Genomic DNA, 25,457 nt, shown 5'->3' on the forward strand with positions numbered 1-25,457 from the left:
ATGTTTCAAACATAAATTTTAGCCAAATTTATCTTTTGAAAACAGAAAAAATAAATTAAACTTAACTTTCCGGCGGCTCATGTAATAAACTATTTTAAAAATAAAAATATATAATTTATTGATAATTAGTTTATGGTAGAGTAAATTAATTATTGTTAGATTAGAAATTAAAAATAAAAATTTCTATAAGAAAAAAATATTCGAATTAAAAAATTTTAATGTAAAAGAAAGAAAAAGGAAAAAAATGAAATGGTAGAAGGAATAAGAATTTTTCATAATATATGAATCACATGTGAGATGTAAAAAAGGAACCATTGCTTGGTTTTTAATGAATTCATATAGATATATAGAAATATATGTTTTATACCCTTAAGCGCACTTGAGAGGGGATAGCCTTCATATATATTATGGATAAGCGAGCTAAAGTATCAGTTGATTTTTAAACTTTGAATACCTTCACGTATATAACAAAAATTTGTTAAATAATTAATATATGTGGTATGTAAGACTTTCTTTAAACATATCATCAAATATGAATACAATTGTGGCAGGATTACTTTTAATATTTGTTGCTGCAACCACTGCGGCAAATTTGCGTAAGTAAATGTTAATTTAAAAAAAAGTAGATCCCTATAAAGAATATCTTTGTAAAAATTGTAACTTCTAAGAATGAAAAAATAATACTTTTCAATAATTAAATAGAAATCTATTGAAATTATTTTCAAATTTATTATAAAAATACATTAAATCCATAAATAATTAAATACATTATTAAGTAGTAATAATAAAGTTCAAAAGTTTGTTAATTTTAAATTTCACATATTAATAATATATACTGAAATTTAATAATAAATAGTAATAAATAAATAATAAATCTAAGATTATTATAAAACTAACGATTTATAGGACAATATTCTAACCCTCTAAGTAATTTAATTTGACATCAGAAAATTTTAATATAATTTAAATTCTTATTTTTAAACTCATTAGAAAACATTTTTTGAATTGAAAAAATTATATATATAGGGGAACATAGTCGAGGTCGGCCCAATTTTTGACTTTTGTTTATATTTTTTTTTAAAAATGAATTTGGACAATTGAAGTATATGGTTGGAAAGTCCAGTTTAATAGGAACATATTGTCTGTACAAAGTAAATTGATTGGTTTTAAAATGAAAAAGTCGGCCATGTTTAAAATTCAAAGGGCATTAATCGTTAAAAAATAAAATAACATGTTTGGAGTTACGGAAAATTGATTCTTTATTGTTTACAGTTTGTATCTTAATGAAATAACAAAATAATAAAAATAAACAATATAGAAAAATAAATATAAATAAAAAAAAAATTTTGCACTAAAATATTAATAAAATTAAATAAAAATATTAATAAGATGATCAATTATATTATGAGTTATTCAGAATCGCAGTTTTTGAAAATGAAGTAGCTCGTCCTCATCTTTGCGCATTTTAAACACAAAGTGGCCGACCTTGACAGAAAGTAACATTACCGAATTGTTGTAACGAAAAAGAAATACGTTTCGAGATTTGATTTTTCACTTTGATTTTCTTTCAACCATAAGTCCCACAAAATTTCTGCATGCTTGCCTTGACGATTCAATTTTTTTTTTATCTTTTATTAATGATTTTTCACATGATGCACAAAACTTTTTTTGAGCTTTTTTTTTGTACCGACGTCACAGAAAACACAATTTTCGATTCTCAGAAAATGTAATTGAACAAAAAGCTAGGTTTCACTAAGACAAGCTTCGACAAGCATGCGCGTAGGTGGCGCTAGTGAACTTGACAAAAAAACGCGAATGGCCTCTACCTAGACAGTGGTCCAACCTCGACTATACTCCCCTATATTTATATAAATCTATTATTGAAGAAATATTACTTTCTTATGTAATGAGAATGTAAAAAGTATATTTTATACTTTTATTAGGAGCAATAAATACATTTCTATATTAATAACATAATAAAACGTTCTCTGCGTCGTTTAGCCGAAACCTTCATATCATGCAAGAAATCTGATCCAAAATGGATAGAATGCTTAGGAGATGCTTCAATTGATGCAGTTAGAAAATTAGGGAAAGGTATAAAAATATAAAAATAATGTTGTAATTTTTTATAAAATATTATTATTTATTCTAAATAATTTCTTTCAACAGGTTTAAAAGCATATAAAATATTGCCACTGGACCCGCTTAAAATTAGCGGTATTTCAATCGGCGAAGCAGGCGGATCTGTGTCTGTTAAACAAGAATATAAAAATGTTGAAGTTCATGGTCTCACGAAAAATTTAGAAAAACGAAATTTCAAGTACGTATTTTAAATATGCATCTTTTTTAATGAATCAACTGTAATTTTCATACTTTACACTTTCAAGGGGAAGCTTTCATTTAATTTACATACCATTTATCTAAAAATATTTTTTTATTGGGAATATAAATTTTTGATTTTGTTTATTTTACTGATACGTGAAATAAAAAGAATTAATATTTCAAAAATTTTAATATTTTAGTTTCGATTGGGACAAACTTATACTTTCAATTGAAGCATACAACCCTCAAGTTGATTTTGTAGGAAAGTATAAAGTTGAAGGAAAAGTTTTATTATTACCAATAAGAGGTTCCGGAGACTCCAACATTACTATGTGTAAGTATTAGGCATAAGAAAATTTTAAGTTTTCTTTAATATGTATTGTAATAATTTTTCATTTTTCATTTCAATTTGTTTTCATTAAAAATTTTTTTTTTCAATTTCTTTGAAATCAAATTCTAAACGAAAATTTCAAAACTGAATTTTAAAGAATTTAATTAATTTTATAAACCAATATTTATTTCTTAATGTTAATTTTAGTATATTGTTTAATTATATTAAACAAAATTAAACAATATTACTCATATGTATCATATGTATTATATTATGTAAAGGGTATTTTTCACCTGTTTATCTACTAAATAAATAAATAAATAAATAAATTATAAATTTACATTTTTATTTACATTTAAAATTTAATAATTTTTTAAATTTATTAGAAATATTATTAATGTTAGAATATTAACAATATTTATGAAATTTCAGTGAATCTGATTACTAGGGTCAATTTACAATTTGAAAAATATACAAAAAATGGAGAGGAATATGCGAAAATAAAAACTTTTAAAGTCAAATTTATACCAGAAAAAGTTCATTTAATCTTTAAAAATCTTTTCGATGGAGATCCAGTCTTAGGTAAGTTACCCAAGTTTTCTCTCTTAATTTTTTCCCCTTAATTTAAGAGAGTTCATTAAATAAAAGGTAGATAAATATATATTTATAATCATAATTTTATAATATATTATAGCTTTACTACCTATATTATTACAAAATTATAATATCCAATGATCTTTAATATATAAAAATTAATATTAAATAATTATTAATTAAATTATTAATTAATTATAATTAAATAATAATTAAGAGTTTAATAATTACATAATTACATACATTAGTAAAATTTATAATAATTTTCAGCTCCACCAATGGAAAAATTCTTGGATGAGAATTCAGATATATTATTTAAAGAACTTCAATCTTCATATGAAACTAGTTTTGGTTTAGTTTTCAAACAAATAGGAAATGAATTATTTAGTCGAGTAACATTGAAAGAAATATTTCCAGAATGATTTTTTAAGACAAGTTTAAATATTAGTCAAAGATTTATATATATATATATATATATATATATATATATATATATATATATATATATATATAAAATTTGCATGTGAAGAAATCGTGTAAGAAAATAAAATCAAACATTTTATAAACAAATTGAAATTTATTTGTCCCTAATGCATGATAAATGATTTTATTAAAGATTTTTGTTTTTGTTAAATTTGAAAAGAATTGAATTTCGTCGCCAATTTTTATATTGGTAAACCTGATTCTGTCATATGTGCTATATTCACGTTATACGTTTTTACGCTGACATTGGATTGTATCTTTACCTCCTTTAGGCATTTTTGTTTGGAAATTGTTTTGATTAGAGTGATTAGAGTTAATTGATTAATTGGATTACATAAAAAAAATATGTATTGTTGTACTCTGCATTATTGTAATTAATGGAAACTACTTTAAATTGTCTTGGTTATAAGAAAATTTAATCGTCTTCAATAATAATAGTAAGACAATTAGTTGTAATTATAACCTTAAAATTACAAATAATTACATAAAACATGCAAAACAACAAAAAATATTTGTTTAATCGCATTGGAACTGTCTCCGATATGATTGGATTGGATAAAGCGGAAATAGAATTTGAATTAAACAACAAAATTGAAAAAGCTTTATTATGGAAGAACAAATTTTTCTATTATGGAAAACACGTTCCAGAAAGTGAACATCTCACTGATTATATTATTGTTGGATCCAAGGTAAATTTATTAAAATTATTTTGTTTACTAGCTAGAATGTAGTGCAGAATCTGATTATTATGTCAAAAAGTATTTATTATAAGTTTACTTGTATAAAATAAAACAAAACAAAAATTAATTTATTTTCAATTATGTATTTCTTTAACTGAAATTCATATTTTAATTTCTATTTGTTAATTACCACTTTTAACGAAATATTAATTTTTTTTAAACACATGAAAAAATTATTTAATATTTATTTTATAATCACAATTTTTATACAAAATTTTCCTTACTTTTTTAATATTTAAAATATTTTTTACATGTGCACTTTTTTCTATTGTTTTCGTACTTAATTAATTACTGCACATTTATTTGAAAATTTCAAAACTTGATTTTTGGCAATTGTGCTATATGTTTATTATTTAAAGTACGCCTTTCCGCAATTTCTGAACACGATTTTGGAATTCTAGAACTCTATTTTAAAATTTACGAAATCATTTTTAAATATTTGGACATTCATCGATTTAGAATCTTATTTTGTTAAAATCATGAGTTTTTTTTAGAAAAAGACAGGGTTGCCACGCAACCTGGAAAACCTGGAAATGTCAGGGAATTTTAATCGGAATCCTGGAAAATTATTGTTTTCTAATGTTATTGTGCTTATTCTTGAAATCTAATTTTACTTAAATATTTCAAAAATAATTCAATTTTAAAAGAGTTGCGTTTACAATTTTCATAAATAGATAAACTTCAAAAAGTTTTAATTCGCAATTTTATAAAATTTTAATTTTGAATGAATTATAATTAAATAATAAAAATTTTACAGGAATTCTATTATTTACAAATTCTTTATAAATTTCTTCGCAATAATTTAATTATTTTCAGAAATAATAAAACTCATCGCAAAATTTCAATTATTTTTAATACAAATTTTAATCGAATTTCTCGAAAAAAGTAATTTTATTCTTAAAATTTTTATTAAAATTCATCAAAGAAATTGTATTATTTTAAAAAGCCTTCCTATAATTTATTTATTAGAATTTACGTATTATTGTCAATACATTTTTAATTAATATAAATTTCTTGAAAGAATTAAATTATTTTCAAAAATTTTAATGAAATTCTTTTTAACAATTCAATTTTTTTCCAAATTAATTTTTATAAAATTCTTTGTAGAAAGGGCTTAGGGGGTTAAGTGTGCAAAAACTGCCCCCGCATCTATTTTTCTCAAATTTGGCCCATATATTACTATCCATATAACTATAACTTTCTGCAATTTTGAACTCAAAATTCGCTTTTTTGGGGGAGTTATGGAGGGGGAAAGCAAAATCAAAAAACTTATTTTTCTCGAAAACTACTGAACCGATTTTAATGAAATTTTAAGAGGTTGTAAATATAGATAAGACAATTTTAGAAAAAAAAATCAAAATTTTTTTTTCAAAAAAAATTTTTGAAAAAAATTTTTGAAATTTTCAAAATTTTTTTTAGGGTTATTTTTTGAAGTGACCACTTTCTCTTTTGTTGTAAAAAGTACCTTATAATGTCCCCTTTAACATATATTTTTTCCAAATTTTTTAAAAATATAGTTTTTGAGTAAAATGTCAAAAACCATGGTCATGCTATTTGCCACGTACGGTTATGCACATAATTATATACATATGGGCAATTTCATGTGATAGGGTATAGCCAAATAAGTATGGAAAAAGTGACCCAAATATATTTTTCCCCATTCATTCCTACCTACTTAAAAATAACTTTTTGAAATTTTTAACTCAAAATTTTGAGTTTTTTGGAAATTATGGAGAGGAAAAAAAATCGAAAAACGCATTATTCTCAAAAACTACTGTATGCATTTTAATCAGCTTTGAATATGTTGAAAAGACAATTAAAGAGATTCCAAAAAATAATTTCAAATTTTTTTTTCAAAAAATTTGAAAAATCTTTTTTTTTGAAAATTTTAAAATGAAAATTTTTTGAAATTTTCAAAAAAAGATTTTCTAGTTCTATTAAAGTGACATTTTTATGTATTTTCTCATTTCATTCTCTTGTGTGATCTACTCAATATTTAAATTTTGTCCGACATGATTTTAGGGTGTGTCACGGTAAATAACTCAAAAACTTACCCGGTACATTTTTATGTTGTATGTAAATGGTTAATTAATTAATTATTTATTTAATTACAAATTAATACTAATGGGTTTTCTGAATACAAATCTGTAATCGATGTCAAAAAAAATTATTTCCAAATAAAAATCCAAAAAATGCATAAGTAGTTTTTGAGAATAATGCGTTTTTCGATTTTTTTTCCTCTCCATAAGTTCCAAAAAACTCAAAATTTTGAGTTAAAAATTTCAAAAAGTTATTTTTAAGTGGGTAGGAATGAATGGGGAAAAATATATTCGGGTCACTTTTTCCATACTTATTTGGCTATACCCTATCACATGAAATTGCCCATATGTATATGGGGCGGTATTAATCCTACACAAATAAACTCTACACAAGAAAATTCTTCACCGCTAACTGTACACGAGAAAACTCTCAAAAGAATTTTAAAAAAAATAATGCTACACAAGTAAATACAACATCCTAAAACCCTACACAGTAAACTGAAAACTAAAAAACTCTCACCGTAAACTGCACACGAGTAAACTCTACACATGCATGAAAAAATGAAAATAACATTTTCAAATAATTCCACACAAATAAATCCTACATTAGTAAACTCTCCACAGCTCTAAAAATTAATTAATGAATTCTTTTTATTATACTACACAATTAAATTCTACACATGAAAATTGTCATTAATCATTTTGGTTTATGTCTAAATTTCTACACAATTAAACTCAACATTTGTAAATTCTACACATAAAATGAAACTTAATAAACCCTACACAAGTCAATTCTACACATTATGTGAAAATTAAACTCCACACGAGGTAACTGTACACATGTGTCATTTGTTGTTAACAATTAAATGTCGTTACGAAAGAGACAAAAGAGAAACGTTTTCCAAACAACAAATGACACATGTGTACAGTTACCTCGTGTGGAGTTTAATTTTCACATAATGTGTAGAATTGACTTGTGTAGGGTTTATTAAGTTTCATTTTATGTGTAGAATTTACAAATGTTGAGTTTAATTGTGTAGAAATTTAGACATAAACCAAAATGATTAATGACAATTTTCATGTGTAGAATTTAATTGTGTAGTATAATAAAAAGAATTCATTAATTAATTTTTAGAGCTGTGGAGAGATTACTAATGTAGGATTTATTTGTGTGGAATTATTTGAAAATGTTATTTCCATTTTTTCATGAATGTGTAGAGTTTACTCGTGTGCAGTTTACGGCGAGAGTTTTTAAGCTTTCAGTTTCCTGTGTAGGGTTTTAAGATGTTGTATTTACTTGTGTAGCATTATTTTTTTTAAAACTCTGTTGAGAGTTTTCTCGTGTACAGTTAGCGGTGTAGAATTTTCTTGTGTAGAGTTTATTTGTGTAGGATTAATACCGCCCAATTTTCATGTGTAGTATTTAATTGTGTAGTATTATAAAAAGAATTCATTAACTCATTTTTATAGCTGTGGAGAGTTTACTAATGTAGGATTTATTTGTGTGGAATTATTTGAAAATGTTATTTTCATTTTTTCATGCATGTGTAGAGTTTACTCGTGTGCAGTTTACGGTGAGAGTTTTTTAGTTTTCAGTTTACTGTGTAGGGTTTTAGGATGTTGTATTTACTTGTGTAGCATTAGTTTTTTTAAAATTCTTTTGAGAGTTTTCTCGTGTACAGTTAGCGGTGTAGAATTTTCTTGTGTAGAGTTTATTTGTGTAGGATTAATACCGCCCCTATGTATATATGTGCATTACCGTACGTGGCAAATAGCATGACCATGGTTTTTGACATTTTACTCAAAAACTATATTTTTAAAAAATTTGGAAAAAATATATGTTAAAGGGGACATTATAAGGTACTTTTTACAACAAAAGAGAAAGTGGTCACTTCAAAAAATAACCCTAAAAAAAAATTTTGAAAATTTTGAAAATTTTTTTCAAAAATTTTTTTTGAAAAAAAAATTTTGATTTTTTTTTCTAAAATCGTTTTATCTATATTTACAACCTCTTAAAATTTCATTAAAATCGGTTCAGTAGTTTTCGAAAAAAATAAGTTTTTTGATTTTGCTTTCCCCCTCCATAACTCCCCCAAAAAAGCGAATTTTGAGTTCAAAATTGCAGAAAGTTATAGTTATATGGATAGTAATATATGGGCCAAATTTGAGAAAAATAGATGCGGGGGCAGTTTTTGCACACTTAACCCCCTAAGCCCTTTAATTAATTTCAATAATTTATCAAAATTCAATTATTTTCAATGTATACTATTTCAATAAAATTTCACAAAAGAATTCAATTATTTATAAAGAAATTTAATAAAATTTGTCCCAAGATTCAATTATTTTCAAAAGCAATAAAATTCTTTTTATGGTCAAGAGTTTAAAAAAATTCTCTTCAAAATTTCAATTAGGGTAAGTGTGTCAATTGTGGCGGGTGCTCCAATTATGGCGACTTTGTAAAAAATAGAATTATTTACTATTTTAGAATAATATAGTTATTTGAAAATGATAGAAAAAGTTATTTTCGACCTTACTCGATATAATTGTACGAAAAAAAACACATTTGAACTATTATTGGTTTAATTATTTAAGTACAAAAATTGTGCCCCGCCATAATTGGCACATTTTCATTGAATGTGCGTGCTCCAGTTATGGGGCGCAACACAACCTCTAAATACACGTTATTTTCCCCGCCGTAATTGGCGCGCCGAAATTGACTCAACCGCGCCATAATTGACGTTTTTAGTCCTAATTCTTATTGCTTTAATTTTGTTTAAATAATTAATTTTTATAAAGTTTTTATAAAAGTTTTATTATCTATATGACACGGGCTTTTAGTTTAATAAGCCATAAATTTACTTCTTTCATTATAATTTTTGAATTTTCTATTTCAAAGACGGCTAAACCAGAACCGCGCCATAATTGGCACACTTACCCTATCTTTATAAATAATACAATTTTTCTCCAAAATTCAATTATTTTCAAAAATTTTAATAAAATTCTTGGCAAAATTTCAATTATTTTCAAAAAATTTTCTCAATTCAATCACATTTTTTACAGAGATTCAATTATTTTTAATACAATTTTAATCTAATTTCTCGAAAAGTGAAATTATTCTTAAAAATTTTATTGAAATTCGTCAAAAGAATTTTAATTACCTATTTAAAACTTTGTTGACAAAATTCTTTAAATGAGAGTTCAATTTTAAAAAACATTCAGTTCTTCAATAAATTATTTATTTTTGTACTTAAATAATTGAATTCTCGTAGAATTTTTCAATAAAAATTGATTTAAACATGAATTTCAGTTAAAATTCTAGATAATAACTGAATATTAAGCTCTCTAAATTTGAATTAGTAAAAATATTTTCTAATTTGAATAAGTAATTGACTTTTTGCTTTCGAATTAGTAAATTTTACTATTAAATTAGTAGAAACGACTATTTATTAGTAAAATTTACTAATTCAAAAGCAAAAAGTCAGTCACTTAGTCCAATTAGTAAACATTTTTACTAATTCAAATTTAGAGAGAAAGTATTATATAGGTGATTCTTCACTCAGTGGTCACTTTTGTTTCCCCACTGTTCCCTATTAAATAACTTTAACAATTATTTTCTAATCTGCTTCAAACTTTTCCACAATTAATATTCAGCATGTTTTTTATTAATATTATAATCGAAAAAAATTTTTATTTTAAACGAAAGTTATGACTTAATTGTAAATGACCCAAAAGTGCACTTTTCTCGATTCTCCACAGAAATCATGAAGTTTAATACGGTTTATTTTACACAAAGTCTATTTTAATCTTGTTTTTGTTTCTTCCATTCGAAAGTTCATCTCAAATAGTAAGTTTTCTTGTGTTGTTTTCCAATTTTCATTAATAAATTTGTGTAAAAACATTTTTTATCCCACATGCACAAAAATTGCGCTTTTAGATAGCTGACGACAGGGAGTAAAAATGCATTATTTTTGCCCAAGGGAGAAAACGGCCGCCACTTTCATATAAGTCGAACAAGTGAATGACTTTTTAGTAAGTAGTTAGGAAAATACTGCGAATGACAGTTCAGTTCAAAAAAGAGCTTTGTTTGTACTTGTTCGAGTATTTTTGTAACGCTCGAGTAGTTGCAATTTCGTCCAGTAGAGGCGTGATTATGTTTTCGTTCAGTTACCTACTTTTACCGTGTCTTACAGCTGCAACACAGCATCTGTCAAATACTGAGAGTTTCTAACCTCCTTTTCGCGATCGCTCGTGTGAAAAATTTTGTTTTTATTCTTTAATGATATTATTTTTATTAGTACGTCGAAGTATACGACTAGGTTTCGGGGGGCTTCGCCCTCCGACGCGTTCAGTGGCTTGGGATATTATAAAATGCGATTCTTTGAAATGTCGAAAATTATTATTATTCTTTTGAGTCAGTTTTTTTGTAGTCGGAGGGCTTCGCCCCCCGAACCCTCTGACCGAGGCTCCGTTCCTGGACCCCGTTGGGGGGAGACCCCCCGAACCCCCCCGCGCGATCAACTAGTAACGTATACGCTTGATAGTGGATCTGTGTTCCGAATCTTATGTACGCGTTTCTCAACATTCTTTTCAATTAAATATGTTTTCAGTGTCAACGCCTTTTTATGATTTTGTTATGAAAAGTATCGTGCGCAACACGTGTGGCGGCATTTTGGAACTCGCGCTACTTTTTCGTAACTCGTTCCAAAAAGGCCGCTAGTTCACACTTGTTACGCAATGTACTATTTTAATACTTTCCCCACTATTTTTTTTATTTGGAACTGGAGTTTACATTTTCATGTGTTTTCTGTTTTTTATTCACATTTTAATGCATTTTAAGTTCGATTTTACTATACTCTGTTCAAAGAGAGAATGACCTCGGCAAAGGACGATTTTTCGTCTAGTTCGCGCAGAATGTTGTAAAAATGAAAAAGTTGGTGTGGTTTTTAATATAGAAACGCCTTTTTCGATAGAAAAAATGAGTTTGAGTCGTGGTCTTAGCTCCCCTTAAACATCTGACTTTAGGTAAAATTTTTTTCTTCGGTTTCACATTTATGAGGGTTTCCATAAAAGTGAGTTTAAAGGGTCAAAAAAAAATTAGAAAATTTTTTATAACATATTTTGAAAATTTTAAACATTATATTCAGAATCTACAACGTCTAACGATTTCAATGATATGTTATTTTTTTCGAAAATATGAAATTTAAACATTGATATAAATGTTAAGTTTTACGTATACCATAAAGTAGTATCATCTTTCAAGTTACATGAGTGCGAGCGAATTATGCTTAGGTAATGTACAATGCTATTTTAGTTTAGTTATTCCAAGTAGCACGTAATATTACAGTTCATTACAGTAATATTACGCTGTAATAGTACTATAATATTACAGGATTAGGAAAAATTCTCAAAAAAGTTTCTTTTTATAAAATAAGAAAAAAATTTCTTCTTTAATCATTAGATATGCATTTTATAGTCATTTTTAATTACTTCATATACAAATGTAATATTACAGTAACATTAATTATTTAATTTAATAATTATTTCTTTATTTAAAATTAAGAGGCATTTCACGTCAGAAATATCACGATTTGCAAAAGGTCTGCCGATTTTCGCAAAACTTCGTGGGATTATAGTCCTATATAAGAGACTTCTTTCCCCCAAATTTTTTCAAAAAAAATTCAAAATTGTTGAAGATACGCCATTTTGAATTTTAATATTAATTTTATAAAATTTTAAATATCTCGAAATATTGTTAATGGATTTTTATGAAATTTACACATTTTTCAGGTAAAAGTATGTACTTTAGAATGCAAATAAAGTTAATAAAAAAAAATTAATTTTTAAATAAAAAAATTAAAAAAAATTTTTTTAAACAATTTTTTGTTTATTTACTCCTTACTGAAAAAAATGTTATTAACATATTTGGATTCCTTGTGAATTCACCTTTAATTTCATAAAAAAAAATTGACGGAGACTCAACTGGTTCCGGAGATATTGAATTTTTTGTAAAAAATAGTCATAGTTACAGCAGCAATGCACGACTGCGGTAACGTACTACGCGACTTGTGCAGTTTGGTGCTATGGCGCGGCGACGCTTTTTTTTTACAAAAAATTCAATATCTCTGGAACCAGTTGAGTCTCCATCAATTTTTTTTTATGAAATTAAAGGTGAATTCACAATGAATCCAAATATGTTAATAACATTTTTCTCAGAAAGGAGTAAATAAACAAAAAATTTTTTTAAATTTTTTTAATTCAAAATTAATTTTTTTTTATTAACTTTATTTGCATTTTATAGTACATACTTTTACCTGAAAAATGTGTAAATTTCATAAAAATCCATAAACAATATTTCGAAAAATTCAAAATTTATAAAATTAATATTAAAATTCAAAATGGCGTATCTTCAACAATTTTGAATTTTTTTAAAAAAAATTTGGGGGAAAAAAGTCTTTTATTTTTATTTATTTTATTTTATTACACTTGTTTATGCATGTATTAATGCGTACAAGAGGGTTTCGCTCGTAAATTAATATATATATATATATTTACAAAATAGTATGTAGCAACAAGGAAGAAATAAACGCACGCTACCGAACTATAACTTATGTCTAGCGGATAGAATTGTTTTAATTAAAATAATAAAATTTTTAATAGTAATGTAATTATTTGAAGATAAAACGTTTAGTCAAAAAACTAACGAATCGTCGTTCCTCAGCTCGGGGAAGTGAGACTCACAAATATGTTTGCACGATAAACAACCACACAGGACATGCATCAGAGACTCATTCTCAAATCTACAGAATTTACATGTCGATTCCAAATTAAAGCGATAAACTTTCTTTTTATCAAAAATAACTCTGCAAACATGGATATTAATCAGCCTAGTTTGAGCCATTATTTTTTTGAAGGATAGAGGCAACTTCATGCGCAAATACGACTGTGGGCCGGTACCAAGCGAAAGACACGGGTATAATTGCAAGCTTCTGGAGCGCGCGTAAGACGACATGTCCCTTTCCCTCAGAAAAAGCTCGTATTTATCTAAAAGTAATTTTGTATCAAGCGGGTCTGCTTCGAGGCTCACATCCAGCCACATGCCCGCCAAACCACAGTCCACAAAAAACCTTTTTATCTGACAAAACCAATTAAATCTCGAAGAAGGATCCTTCAAGGCCAGGGACTTTAGTTTTTCAAGACACAATTTTGGAAATCTAAAAGACTCCATTTTAGCTATCTTGTTAAGCCAAGAAAGAACCATCTTGAATATTAAAAGCGCGATATGTGGAGAGCCCGTTTCTAGCCTGACAGCGTAGTTTGGCGTGCATAAAGGCAGGGATCAGAGTCTCTTATAAAATGATACACGGAAAGAAAAAGTCCGTCAATCATTAATAGACTAGTATATTACTTTGAGACGGGACACAAAATCATTGAATGGATAACATACTTTGAGTCACAATCAGTGACGAGTTGCTTGCTAAAATTTAGAAAACTGTCATCAATATATAAAACTCGTTCACTAAAATTTAGAAAACTGTCTATTAAATTTTCTATGACTATCAAAAGCATTCAAAAAATTCAACTTCTTTCAGAATTATCCCTAATTTTAGACACTATTTGGTACAGAATGAACACATTTTTTTCGTTGCACAGTTCCGATATTTTATTTACACTCTTAGACGCTTTAGACCAACACATTTTCCAACACATTTTCGCACTTATAATAACTACACGTAGAAACGCACACTTATAACATTTTAAGTTTAGAAGCGAACTGTTCTTATATACCAAATAACAAAATTTTTCACAACTTGTGAGAAATGATTTTGCACTAATAACTACTTTTTAATTAGCGAGAAATATAAAAGAAAATATATTTTTATCGAGGTCAATTTCTAGACGCAATTCAACTGCAAATTATTAGTTAAGTTAAATATTCACATTACACATAATAGTATATAGGGATATGTATAGCAGACAGCAAAAACACATGGACTATAGAGAAACCGGAAGAAATGCGCATCGGTACACTGCGCAACAATGCGCTAGTGAAGAGCGCCGATTTAGAATACGAGTCAACTAACGTTTCACAAACTTTCACTAATGATTCGTAAACATTCAAACAGCCATTGATAACAATTCAGCATTAAATCTAAAACAATTGGTCACATACTGGCATTCTAATCAATCCATGACTCGTTTTCAATCGTTAAGTAAAGTTAAGTAACCATCAACGGAAAAAGAGTCCCGTCTCAAAGTAATATACTAATCCATTAATGGTTGACGGACTTTTTCTTTCCGTGTAGCTGAACACCCTCTAATCGGTCTAGGTAATTTACACCCCACACTTGAATAGCATAAAAAAGAACTTATTGCACACGTGTGAATCACCCTAAGGACCGAGCCCACAGCAACACCCAGATATGTGTATTCTTCGATGACTTCAATACGTTTATCTGAAAACTTAAATGATTTAAACCTTTTTGCTGACGAATTTCCAGATTTGCTAAAGATGACAATTTTTGTTTTTTCGACGTTTACAGTGAGATTGTTTTGTGTACAGTACAAATGCAGAGCTCTGAGCTTTTTGTTCAATTCGGAGGGAGTATCGGAAAGCAGGACAAAGTCGTCAGCGTAACATAGCATTAGGATTTCTGCTTTTTCGTTAATGGATAGACCTCTGCAACCCTGCCCAACAAAAAAGTCCTCTATATCAAAAATAAACAAGAAATAATAGAGGGCTCAGCACTTCACCCTGGAGAACTCCCTGTGTAACTCGAGTATCCTTAGTAAATCCCTCGCCTGTTCGAATACGCGTAGTCGAGGAATCATAAAAGTTTAATAAAATCTTAATGAATTTAGAGCTCATGCCCAGCGAGTGCAACTTGTTCCACAGTAAATGATGAGCAACGGATGGAAAGGCTCCTTTAAGGTCGACGAAGACGCCATAAACTGCTGTGTTTGGTCTACTTAAATGAATTTGAATAATAGATGATAGCGTAAAAATATGATCCAGACAGCTTCTGCCCCTTCTAAACCCATTCTGCGATTCCGGGATAAAGTTAAACTCTGAAGTCCAACGTGCAAGCCGATCACACAGAATTTGTGTTAATATCTTAGCCACACAAGATACTAAAGTGACCGGCCTGTAGTTTTCCGGATCAACAGAGCTGCCCTTCTTATATAGCATAAAGGTAGAAAGTTTGCACCAGTCTTTCGGAACTATTTCAGTAGTAAAAATTTTATTGAATAAATTTTCCATATAAAAAACCCAATTTTGTGGTAAATTCTTATAAAAATCGTAATTAAGGCCACCTAAACCAGGAGCCTTTCCATTCTTACAGTTATTTAAAACTTTAAGCAATTCATTAGTTGTAATACACTCGTCGAGCATGGGGACAGACAGTATGGGCAGAGTCACAGCTGGACACAAGGTAACATTAACAACTGGGTAACATTTCAACAAAAAGTCATACCAAGCTAGTTCCCTTTTCGCATTCAGAAAAGATGCCTTCGCAATAATAGAAAAATTGCTTTTTTTAAAAACCTTTAATGCCGATTTGAAAGTATATCTAGCTGATTTACAATCTTTATCGATCCATGGTTTTTTATTATTTTGAACATGATTTGATACATTTTTTTGCATTCCTAAATTAAGCGCTACACTTTTAATAGTTTTTGTGAGAAACCCATTCATTTCATCGACCCCCGAGTCCACCTCCGCCACCACTTCCCTCCAAGCTATGGACTCAGCAAAAAGAGATGACTTCTCAGAATCCCACTTCCAAACAGGAAAAGTGGAACGCCTACTCAAATCAGGTTGCTGGGTCCCCACAAAAGATAAAGAAACCGGAAAATGGTCGGAAAGAGTCGGGATCTGCAAAACTCGGAGGTCGGTGAAAAGACTGAGAGCGTTGATATTGCACCAAATTAAATCGATTACGCTGTTACCTTGAGGACCAACAAAAGTAAAATTCGCCGGCGAGTCAGAGCGCGCGCGCCCGTTCAATAAAATAAATTCGCTAGTCTCCATAACATTTACAAGATGTATGCCCCTAGAATTGGCGAAAACATCTGAAGAATGTCTCTCCGAGAAAAAAGAATAAGAGAATTGAATGTATGCAGGGTCCAACTGATTAAGATTCGAAACTCTACAATTAAAATCACCTCCCACCACGACGGGAATGTTTGGGAACGTATACATTAACATATCGAGAGTAGACGATAAATTTTCAATAAATAAATTAAAATTGCTATCGGGGGCTTCGTATATTAGACCTAAAATGAATTGAGATATTTGAGAGATTATTTTAACAAATAAAAAATTACTTTGAGAAGAGATAACAACAACTTCATAATATTTATTATTAAAAGCGATACAAAGGCCACCCTTAGCTCTACCACGAGAAAAGTCTCTAACAGCGGGAGAAACACAAACCTGGAAACCTGCGTTGCAAAGAGCGATGAGTCTGTCGTGTTCGATCCATGTTTCAGTAAAACACAAAATGTCACTGACTCCCACCTTGCTTTCTAAATCCTTAAAGTTTTTAATGCCATGTATATTCCAAAAAATCAGTCGACCTTGAGAAGAAAGAAGCTGCGCCGGGAGTGAATCAATTTGTTGCTATTCTTTTCCCTTTTCTGAGAGGACCAATCTCTTTGAGGTATTGGGACGAGACAAATTATTAGTACCATCTTCTTGAGAGGGGGAAGTGTTGCCCAAAAAATTTTCAAGCTTTGTCGTGGCCCTGGGTTTCCTGACTTTCTTTGTTGATCCAACAGGTCGGCCTCTGCCCATAGGGGTAGGAGCCTGAGGAGTCGAGAATCCATTTGAAGATGCGCCCTGAACATTGGATAGGTGATGTTCATGCAAGTTGCTGGAGCTTTTCTTGGCCAACAGCTTGTTAACTTCTTCCACACTGGTAGGCTTATCGTTAACTACGATAATGTTCCTTTTTAAGAAAGCTTTATAACCAAGAGCACGTAGTTGTCCAATCAAATCCAGCCAATTCTTGCGCTTAATTCTCTCCTCTTTAGAAAAGTCGTTGGAAATTCTCAAGTTAAGTTCGTTAATTTCCTTAACTTTGGAAAAAAGCAATTTGACCCATCTGGACCCCACAAATTTAATCAACACGGGGCGACTGCCTAAAGATTTGCCCAAGCGAAAGGCATCCGTGATTGCAGCGTCTGGTATTTGTACTTTGACGTTGTCAAAAAGCTTGTGTAGTGCTTGAAATAAATTTTTATTGATCTCTTCTGAATCCTCCAGGTTAAACAGAATAATATTTTTATCACGATTTGAATCCGTAATGGAACGAATTTTTTCCTCGTTATTAGTCATTCTATTTCCTAGAGATTCCAATTGCCGAGACGAGGTAAGGCCTTGTTGTTTAAAATCTGCTATAGAGTTTGTGAGTTCCTTAATTGATAGAAACAAATATTTCCATCTTTCATTCTCTGTTTCAGGAATGACGTCCCTGCAGTCATTGTTCAATTGAAAACAAAAGGCACTAACCAAGTTGAACACACACGTAGACACAAATATCAATGAGAAATCTCAAGTATGATAGAGAAATCACAAATTATTTCACAGTGAAAAATTAAAAAGTTTAAACAAGAGTTATCCCAGGGCACTGAAACACAACACAAGCATCCAAACAGAGGTCCACTGAACCACAATGCACGGGGGGTCTCAAAACAAAAAAAAGAGGTAGAAAAACGATTAATAGTTAAACACAAAATTAAACAAATATAAGAACGACAGAAAAGACGTGCGAACTCGATGCTAGTTCGAGCGGAACTCAAAAAAAAAAGTCTTTTATATAGAACTATAATCCCACGAAGTTTTGCGAAAATCGGCATACCCTTTACAAATCGTGATATTTCTGACGTGAAATGCCTCTTAAGTTTGTACAAATTAAGTTATTTCTAATATCTTTTCATACACTGAGAAAACTGGATAGTCAAACTTGGAGGGTTAGGTTTTGAGTGTAAGCCTGATTTTGTGGATAGTTAACTTTTCCCTCCGAGTTAGTCAAATTAATCATCGGAGTATGGATGTGAAATTAGCACCACGACTTTAATAAAATTAACTTTTTTCTTTTTTAAACGTTTGTTGGTCGTTTGATAGTGATTGATAGTAAATAATAAACGTTTGATAGCAATAATTACAAAAGGAAAACATAAATCAAATATTGCAGTGCTACTTTCACAATGCACCCCAACTTAAATAAAAAGCTAATTTATCGTTTGCAAACGTTTGTTGGTTGTTTGATAGTGAATGATAGTCTATTTTAAACGTTTGATAGTTGAAATATTAATAAATATTAAAATTACTAAAAACATTCACCAACCTGACATACCGAACTATGCGCATGCGCAAAACATTTTCCACCGGCAAATTCAAATAATATTCAGAAATCAAGATTTTTTTATTCAAAAAAAGGAAACAAATATAATACTTTAAGTATTGTATTCGTTTGTTGGTCGTTTTATAGTAATTGATAAACGTTTTTTATCGTTTGATAGTCAAAAATAAAAATTCTACAATCATTTTCATGTTGATTTTAAAATTGTTTATGCATTAATTGCTATACAAAAAAATATTTTCTATAAGAATTTGTAAATTTAATATTTTTGTGTGGAAGAACACAATCCACAAAATTTTTAAATGTTCACTTTTTTCCGTAAATAATAAAATTAATTAAAAATGCTAATTAAAATTTAATAATGGAGTGCCATCTTCACGCTACACTGCATTCGTTGGTTTAGTTTAACAAAATGGAGAAAATTAAAATTAAAAAAATAAAACATACATTCCCAACCCACAAAGAAATAAAAATGTGTAATTTAAACCAATAACAGTAATAAACAAACTCCTCCTATATTTAAAATCAATTTTTCTATTTGTTGATTGAGTTAAACAAAATGGAGAAAAAATGAATAATTAAAATGAGGCGCAGTAATTCTTCCTAAAAGACATTTGCTCGAATGGACATTTGATCGAACGGCATTTGATCGAATAGACATTCGATCGAATAGACATTTGATCGAATGGACATTTGCTCGAAAAGTCATTTGATCGAATAGACATTTGCTGGAAAAGACATTTTATCGAATGGACATTTGCTCGAAAAGACATTCGATCGAATGGACATTTGATCGAAAAGTCATTTGATCGAATGGACATTTGCTCGAAAAGACATTTGATCGAAAAGACATTTAATCGAAAAGTCATTTGATCGAATAGACATTTGCTCGAATGGACATTTGCTCGAAAAGACATTCGATCGAATAGACATTTGATCGACAAGTGATTTGATCGAATAGACATTTGATCGAAAAGACATTCGAGCAAATGTCCATTCGATCAAATGTCTATTCGATCAAATGACTTTTCGAGCAAATGTCCATTCGATCAAATGTCTATTCGATCGAATGTCGTTTCGATCAAATGTCTATTCGAGCAAATGTCTTTTCGATCAAATGTCTATTCGATCGAATGTCTTTTCGAGCAAATGTCCATTCGATCAAATGTCTATTCGATCGAATGTCTATTCGATCAAATGTCCATTCGAGCAAATGTCTTTTGGGAAGAATTACTGCGCCTCATTAAAAAATAAAACATATAATCTCAACCCCCAAAAGAAAAATGGATGTTTTAGACCAACCAAAATAAATTTTAAACTCCTCCTTCTTAAAGAAAGCTATTTTTTATTTGTTGTTTAACTTAAGCAAAATGGAGAAAATATTAAACATTAAAAAATAGAAAATTTAGACCCAACCCCCAAAAGAAATAGAAAAATCGATTTTGAATATGGGAGGTGTTTAAATATTACTTTAATTGGTCTAAATCATCCATTTTTTCTTTGAGGGTTGGGACATTAAACGTTTTATTTTTCAAATTTAAATTATTTTCTCAATTTTGTTTAACTCAGCCAGCAAATAGAAAAATTGATTTTATATATAGGAGGAGTTTGTTTATTACTGTTATTGGTTTAAATTACACATTTTTATTTCTTTGTGGGTTGGGAATGTATGTTTTATTTTTTTAATTTTAATTTTCTCCATTTTGTTAAACTAAACCAACGAATAAAAAAACTTCTTTCTTTGAATAGGAGGAGCTTGAATCTTTTTGTTATTGGCTAATATATAGCAGTCTATTTTTTCGTGAGGGGGTTGAGACTAAATTTTATATTTTATAAAGTTTAATATTTTCTCAATTTTACTGTATTGAACCGACGAATAAAAATATCTTTCTTTAAAAAGGAGAAGTTTAAATTTATTTTAATTGGTCTAAATCATCTATTTTTTCTTTGGGGGTTGGTATATATTATACGTTTTATTTTTCAAATTAATATAAAAATGATTGTAGAATTTTAATTTTTGACTATCAAACGATAAAAAACGACTATCAATTACTATCAAACGACCAACAAACGAATACAAGTTAAAAATTTGAAAAATTTGAAAAATGCAGTGTAGCGTGAAGATGGCACTCCATTATTAAATTTTAATTAGCATTTTTAATTAATTTTATTATTTACGGAAAAAAGTGAACATTTAAAAATTTTGTGGATTGTGTTCTTCCACACAAAAATATTAAATTTACAAATTCTTATATAAAATATTTTTTTGTATAGCAATTAATGCATAAACAATTTTAAAATCAACATGAAAATGATTGTAGAATTTTTATTTTTGACTAACAAACGATAAAAAACGTTTATCAATTACTACAAAACGACCAACAAACGAATACAATACTTAAAGTATTATATTTGTTTCCTTTTTTTGAATAAAAAAATCTTGATTTCTGAATATTATTTGAATTTGCCGGTGGAAAATGTTTTGCGCATGCGCATAGTTCGGTATGTCAGGTTGGTGAATGTTTTTAGTAATTTTAATATTTATTAATACTAGCGACATATACCTCACTCGCTAACGCTCGTTCGGTTGTATTTAAACTTATTTGTTTTTACTTATTTATTTTTATTTCTTTAAACTATGTAAATAATTACTGGACATAAATATTTTAATTTATGGTATCAAATAAATAGTTATTTGAACCAAATACAAATTACTTAAGTCAATTAAATGGAATAATTTGATCTAATAAATATTGCTTTAAATCAATTATGAAAATTATTGGATTCAATAATGGATAGTTTTTAATTAAAATAAATATTTATTTGCATCAATAAAATAATTTTTTTGAAATAACTAAATATTTATTTGTACACAGAGAAAAATGGAGGGTTAAACTTAGAAGGTTAGGTTTTGAATGTTAGTTCTCTGGATAATTAGTAAGAAAAGGATGAAGATATACGTCTATTCTTTTCTTACTAATAGGATTTTCTGTAATGATGGGATATCGACATCGGAAACATCGATGTTTTAATTTTGATATTTTCGATGTATCGAGGTTTTTTTCCGATGTTTGATATTGATGTGAATTAAGTGGGGAAAAAAGGATTTTTTTAAATATCTCCTTTCTTGCCTCTAAAAGTTTGTGTTTTTTTATCTTTTAAACAATTGCTCTTATCGCATTGAAAATCTTTAAACACAAATTGAAGCGTTGGGTGCAAGAAGGGCGTATAACAAAAAACGACGAACGGAGATATTTTATGTTAAAGTTTTTAAACTTTAAAAGCCCGAAAACTGTGCATGCAAATTAAATAAATTTTTTTTTATTTAATTAGTTCACTATTAAGCTATCAAATTAAAGTGTAAAATTAAGGGAAAGTTGCAATTAACTATTAAATAATAATGTTTTTAAAAACCAATTTATACCCAACTTTTAAATATTTCAAGATATATTTTGTGATTTTCGTTATTTTTAACATATAAATAATTAAGCCTTAAATCATTTCTAATTATCAAAAAATGAACCTTTTAAATAGAAATTTTTTTAACCAAATTTCTGTAAAGGAGTGTCGATTTTCACGGCGGCAAATGCTGACTAAGTATATAGAAAAATTGTTCACGACGCTCTTTACCAACATTGCTTTTTTGACATAAACTTGAAAAAAATTATAAAAAAAGTTTATGAATGTTTATAAATACAAATTTATTGAATAAAATTAATATTTTACTTTTCAGTTATTCATTTTTTATTTTTATTTAATTTAATAATAATTTAACATAATTGTCTAATTTTATAAATAATAAATTATTTAAACAAATTAAAATTATAAACAAACTTTAAACTTCAATGTCAACAATAATTTGGTTCTTATTAAAATACTATTATACTTCTTACTATGAATAAAAAATTATTAAAAATTACCACTTGTAAAATGTTAAATGCAATAAGTAAAGTTATTTAATTCTATTATTAAAAATTTAGTTTAATTTATTATTTCTAACGTATCTTTTTCTTTCTCATCTTTGATTCAATAATTGTAAGTCTGAATGATACTGAGATATTAAAACTTTCCTGTACACATGTGTCGTTAGCATAGTGGTTAGCGCGTTAGTCTGTAAGTCCGTAGGTCGTAGGTTCGGTTCCCCTCTCGTGAGCAATTTTGTTTATTTTCATAGGTTTGCGATATTTCTAGATCCCAATCGTTAGGTACTAAAATATGGAAATCTAATGCACACTTACTGTAATTGTCTATTATTTAATTTTTAAATGTTATACATGTTATAAACAATTTTTTCTACTTCATTTACTATATCCATTGTTAGTCTCCATCTTTAATACAATTTCTTTAAGAAGAGAAATATTTTGTGAATAATAACTATTTATTACTATTATTTACCATTTTGTTGTTAAATTATTTATAATTATGAATTTACGACTAATTATAATAACAATACGCCATTTATTGAGGCAATATTCTCAGCCAGCACTGGTCCAGTGCTGCGCCAGCGCTGTCTGGCAGCACGGTCAGGCTGTACTTCGCCAGCGTTATGCCAGTGCTGTCTGTCAGCGTAGCTGACAGTGCTGGCGCAGTACTCCGCCAGTTGTAAATTTCCCATTGGGATGCACCGACGAAATTTTGGTTTTGTTTATATCCAAGCAGCACGGAATATAACCTTAAAATGAAGGGAATATTACATTTCATATTCGGAATATTCTAGTGGAATGTTTCAGGATCTTAAAGTAATATTAAAATGTCCGCCCCACAGGAATATTCCAAAATAACATTACACGGAGAAAAAAGAATAATTAAGGATAATTAATTTTACTATGATGTAAATTTAACTCTCCTCAGGTTAAGTTGTAAACAGAACAGTATCAACTTTTTCAAATTTGACACTCCTCAGGGTAAATTTGATTATTCTTTTTTCTCCGTGTGAGGGAATGTTCCACGGTAATTTCGAAGTAATATTCCAGGATGATGTTGAGGAATGTTCCACCGTAATATTAATATAATATTCCAAGGTAATGTTGAATGAATATTAAGGGAATATTCCCTGAAAATATTCCAAAATTTCATACTTTGAAAAAATTTGACTTTTTTTCTCTTTATCTTCTTTCTTTTAGTAAAAACGAATTCAATGGTATTTTCAACATATTTAATATTATCTGGGAACATTCCCTCAACATCACCCTGGAATATTCCATTAATATTACGGTGGAACATTCCTTCAACATCATCCTGGAATATTACTTCGATATTACCGTGGAACATTCCCTAAATGTTATCTTGGAATATTCCTGTGCGGCGGACATTTTAATATTACTTTAAGATCTTTGGAACATTCCACTGGAATATTCCCAGTATAAAATGCATTATTCCCTTCAATTTAAGGTGCTACTACACTTAAGAATTTAAAAAATTTTTTTTTTTTATTGTATTTTTTAACTCCTTATGACTTCAAAAAACACCTTCTAAAGTATTTAAAACCAATTGTAAAAAATAAAAGTAAATTTTAAAAAAAAATGGGGATGGTGGGGTCCAGCTTTTTGTTACGACCAGTAGAAACATTGGTGCTAATGTATGTAACAGTGTCTGACATAAAAAAAATAGTGGGGTTTCAATTTGCAAAAGAATTTTAGGTAATTTATGGATGGCCTCTAACGATACATCTAAGTTTAAACGCGTTTTTCTCAAAATAACGTTTTCTCAAATTGCGGATAGTTTATCTCTGAATCTACTGAACCGATTTTAATAAATAATAACTCATTTTGTTTGTTAGCATGTCCTGTGTGAGAATTTACCAGAAAATGGTCAAAAAATTAAAAAAAACATTTTTGCAGACAAGAAAAATACTGAAAAACATAGTGTATTTTGACAAAAATTATTGAAACATCTGCTATTTTTTTATTTTAGTCCATTTTTTATTAATGGTGGTAGATTTCTATGCAAGATACCTTCCTTTTTAAAAAGCAATTTAGATTTTTTGTTTCCGATTTGTCAATCTTGAGATAAACTGTCCGCAATTGGACAACTAACTTTTTGGAGTTTCAATCTGAATGCTGTCTGCAGATTATGAAATTAAATAAAAATTAAAAACAAACCATTATTTTTATTCTCCAAATATGTACTAATATAGGCAAAAAAGTATTTTAAAAATTTATAATAAAAGACCTAAGAAAAAAATTTTTTAAATTTGGTCTTTTAAGAGCCTTCTAAAGTGTAGTAGTACCTTAAGGTTATATTCCGTGCTACTTGGGTACTTTGTAATTTGATAGTGTTTAGGGTCCTAAATAAGTGTGCCAAAAAGTTTTACAAAATTTTTAATATTTTGCAAGATATTTGCAAGGGAGCGTTCATAAATGATGTCACGTTTTTTGGGCGAGGGTGGAGGGTCTCTAATAAACGTGACACAATGTATTTTTACATGTGAAATTGCATGAAATTGCGTGACAGAGGGGAGGGGGGGTATATAAAATCCCGAAAAATTGCGTGACATCATTTGTAAACGCTCCCCAATCAAATAATTTCAACACTTTTTTTAGGAATTTTTATCTCGCAGAGTATATAAAAATGCTGTTTTATT

At 28.5% G+C, this 25,457-nt stretch overlaps 2 protein-coding genes across 2 annotated transcripts in view; both read left to right on the top strand.

Annotated features, from left to right (window-relative positions):
• The first annotated feature begins 411 nt into the window (after nucleotides 1–411).
• LOC122502348 (protein takeout-like) lies at nucleotides 412–3,772 on the top strand. Its single transcript, XM_043612359.1, has 6 exons — nucleotides 412–596; nucleotides 2,002–2,094; nucleotides 2,170–2,320; nucleotides 2,523–2,656; nucleotides 3,086–3,235; nucleotides 3,518–3,772. Exons 1-6 carry the CDS (start codon nucleotides 494–496, stop codon nucleotides 3,667–3,669), a joined length of 783 nt encoding a protein of 260 aa, XP_043468294.1. The 5' UTR covers nucleotides 412–493; the 3' UTR covers nucleotides 3,670–3,772.
• Nucleotides 3,773–3,808: 36 nt separating this feature from the next.
• The window catches only part of LOC122502347, a 56,536-nt gene continuing 34,887 nt past the window's right edge, over nucleotides 3,809–25,457 (top strand). The window contains exon 1 of the mRNA XM_043612358.1: nucleotides 3,809–4,419. Within this exon, the coding sequence (XP_043468293.1) occupies nucleotides 4,222–4,419 (198 nt within the window). The 5' untranslated portion in view covers nucleotides 3,809–4,221. The remainder of the gene's footprint in view (nucleotides 4,420–25,457) is intronic.

This window comes from Leptopilina heterotoma, unplaced genomic scaffold, assembly GCF_015476425.1.
Source record: "Leptopilina heterotoma isolate Lh14 unplaced genomic scaffold, ASM1547642v1 Lhet_228, whole genome shotgun sequence".
Classification (NCBI taxonomy): domain Eukaryota; kingdom Metazoa; phylum Arthropoda; class Insecta; order Hymenoptera; family Figitidae; genus Leptopilina; species Leptopilina heterotoma.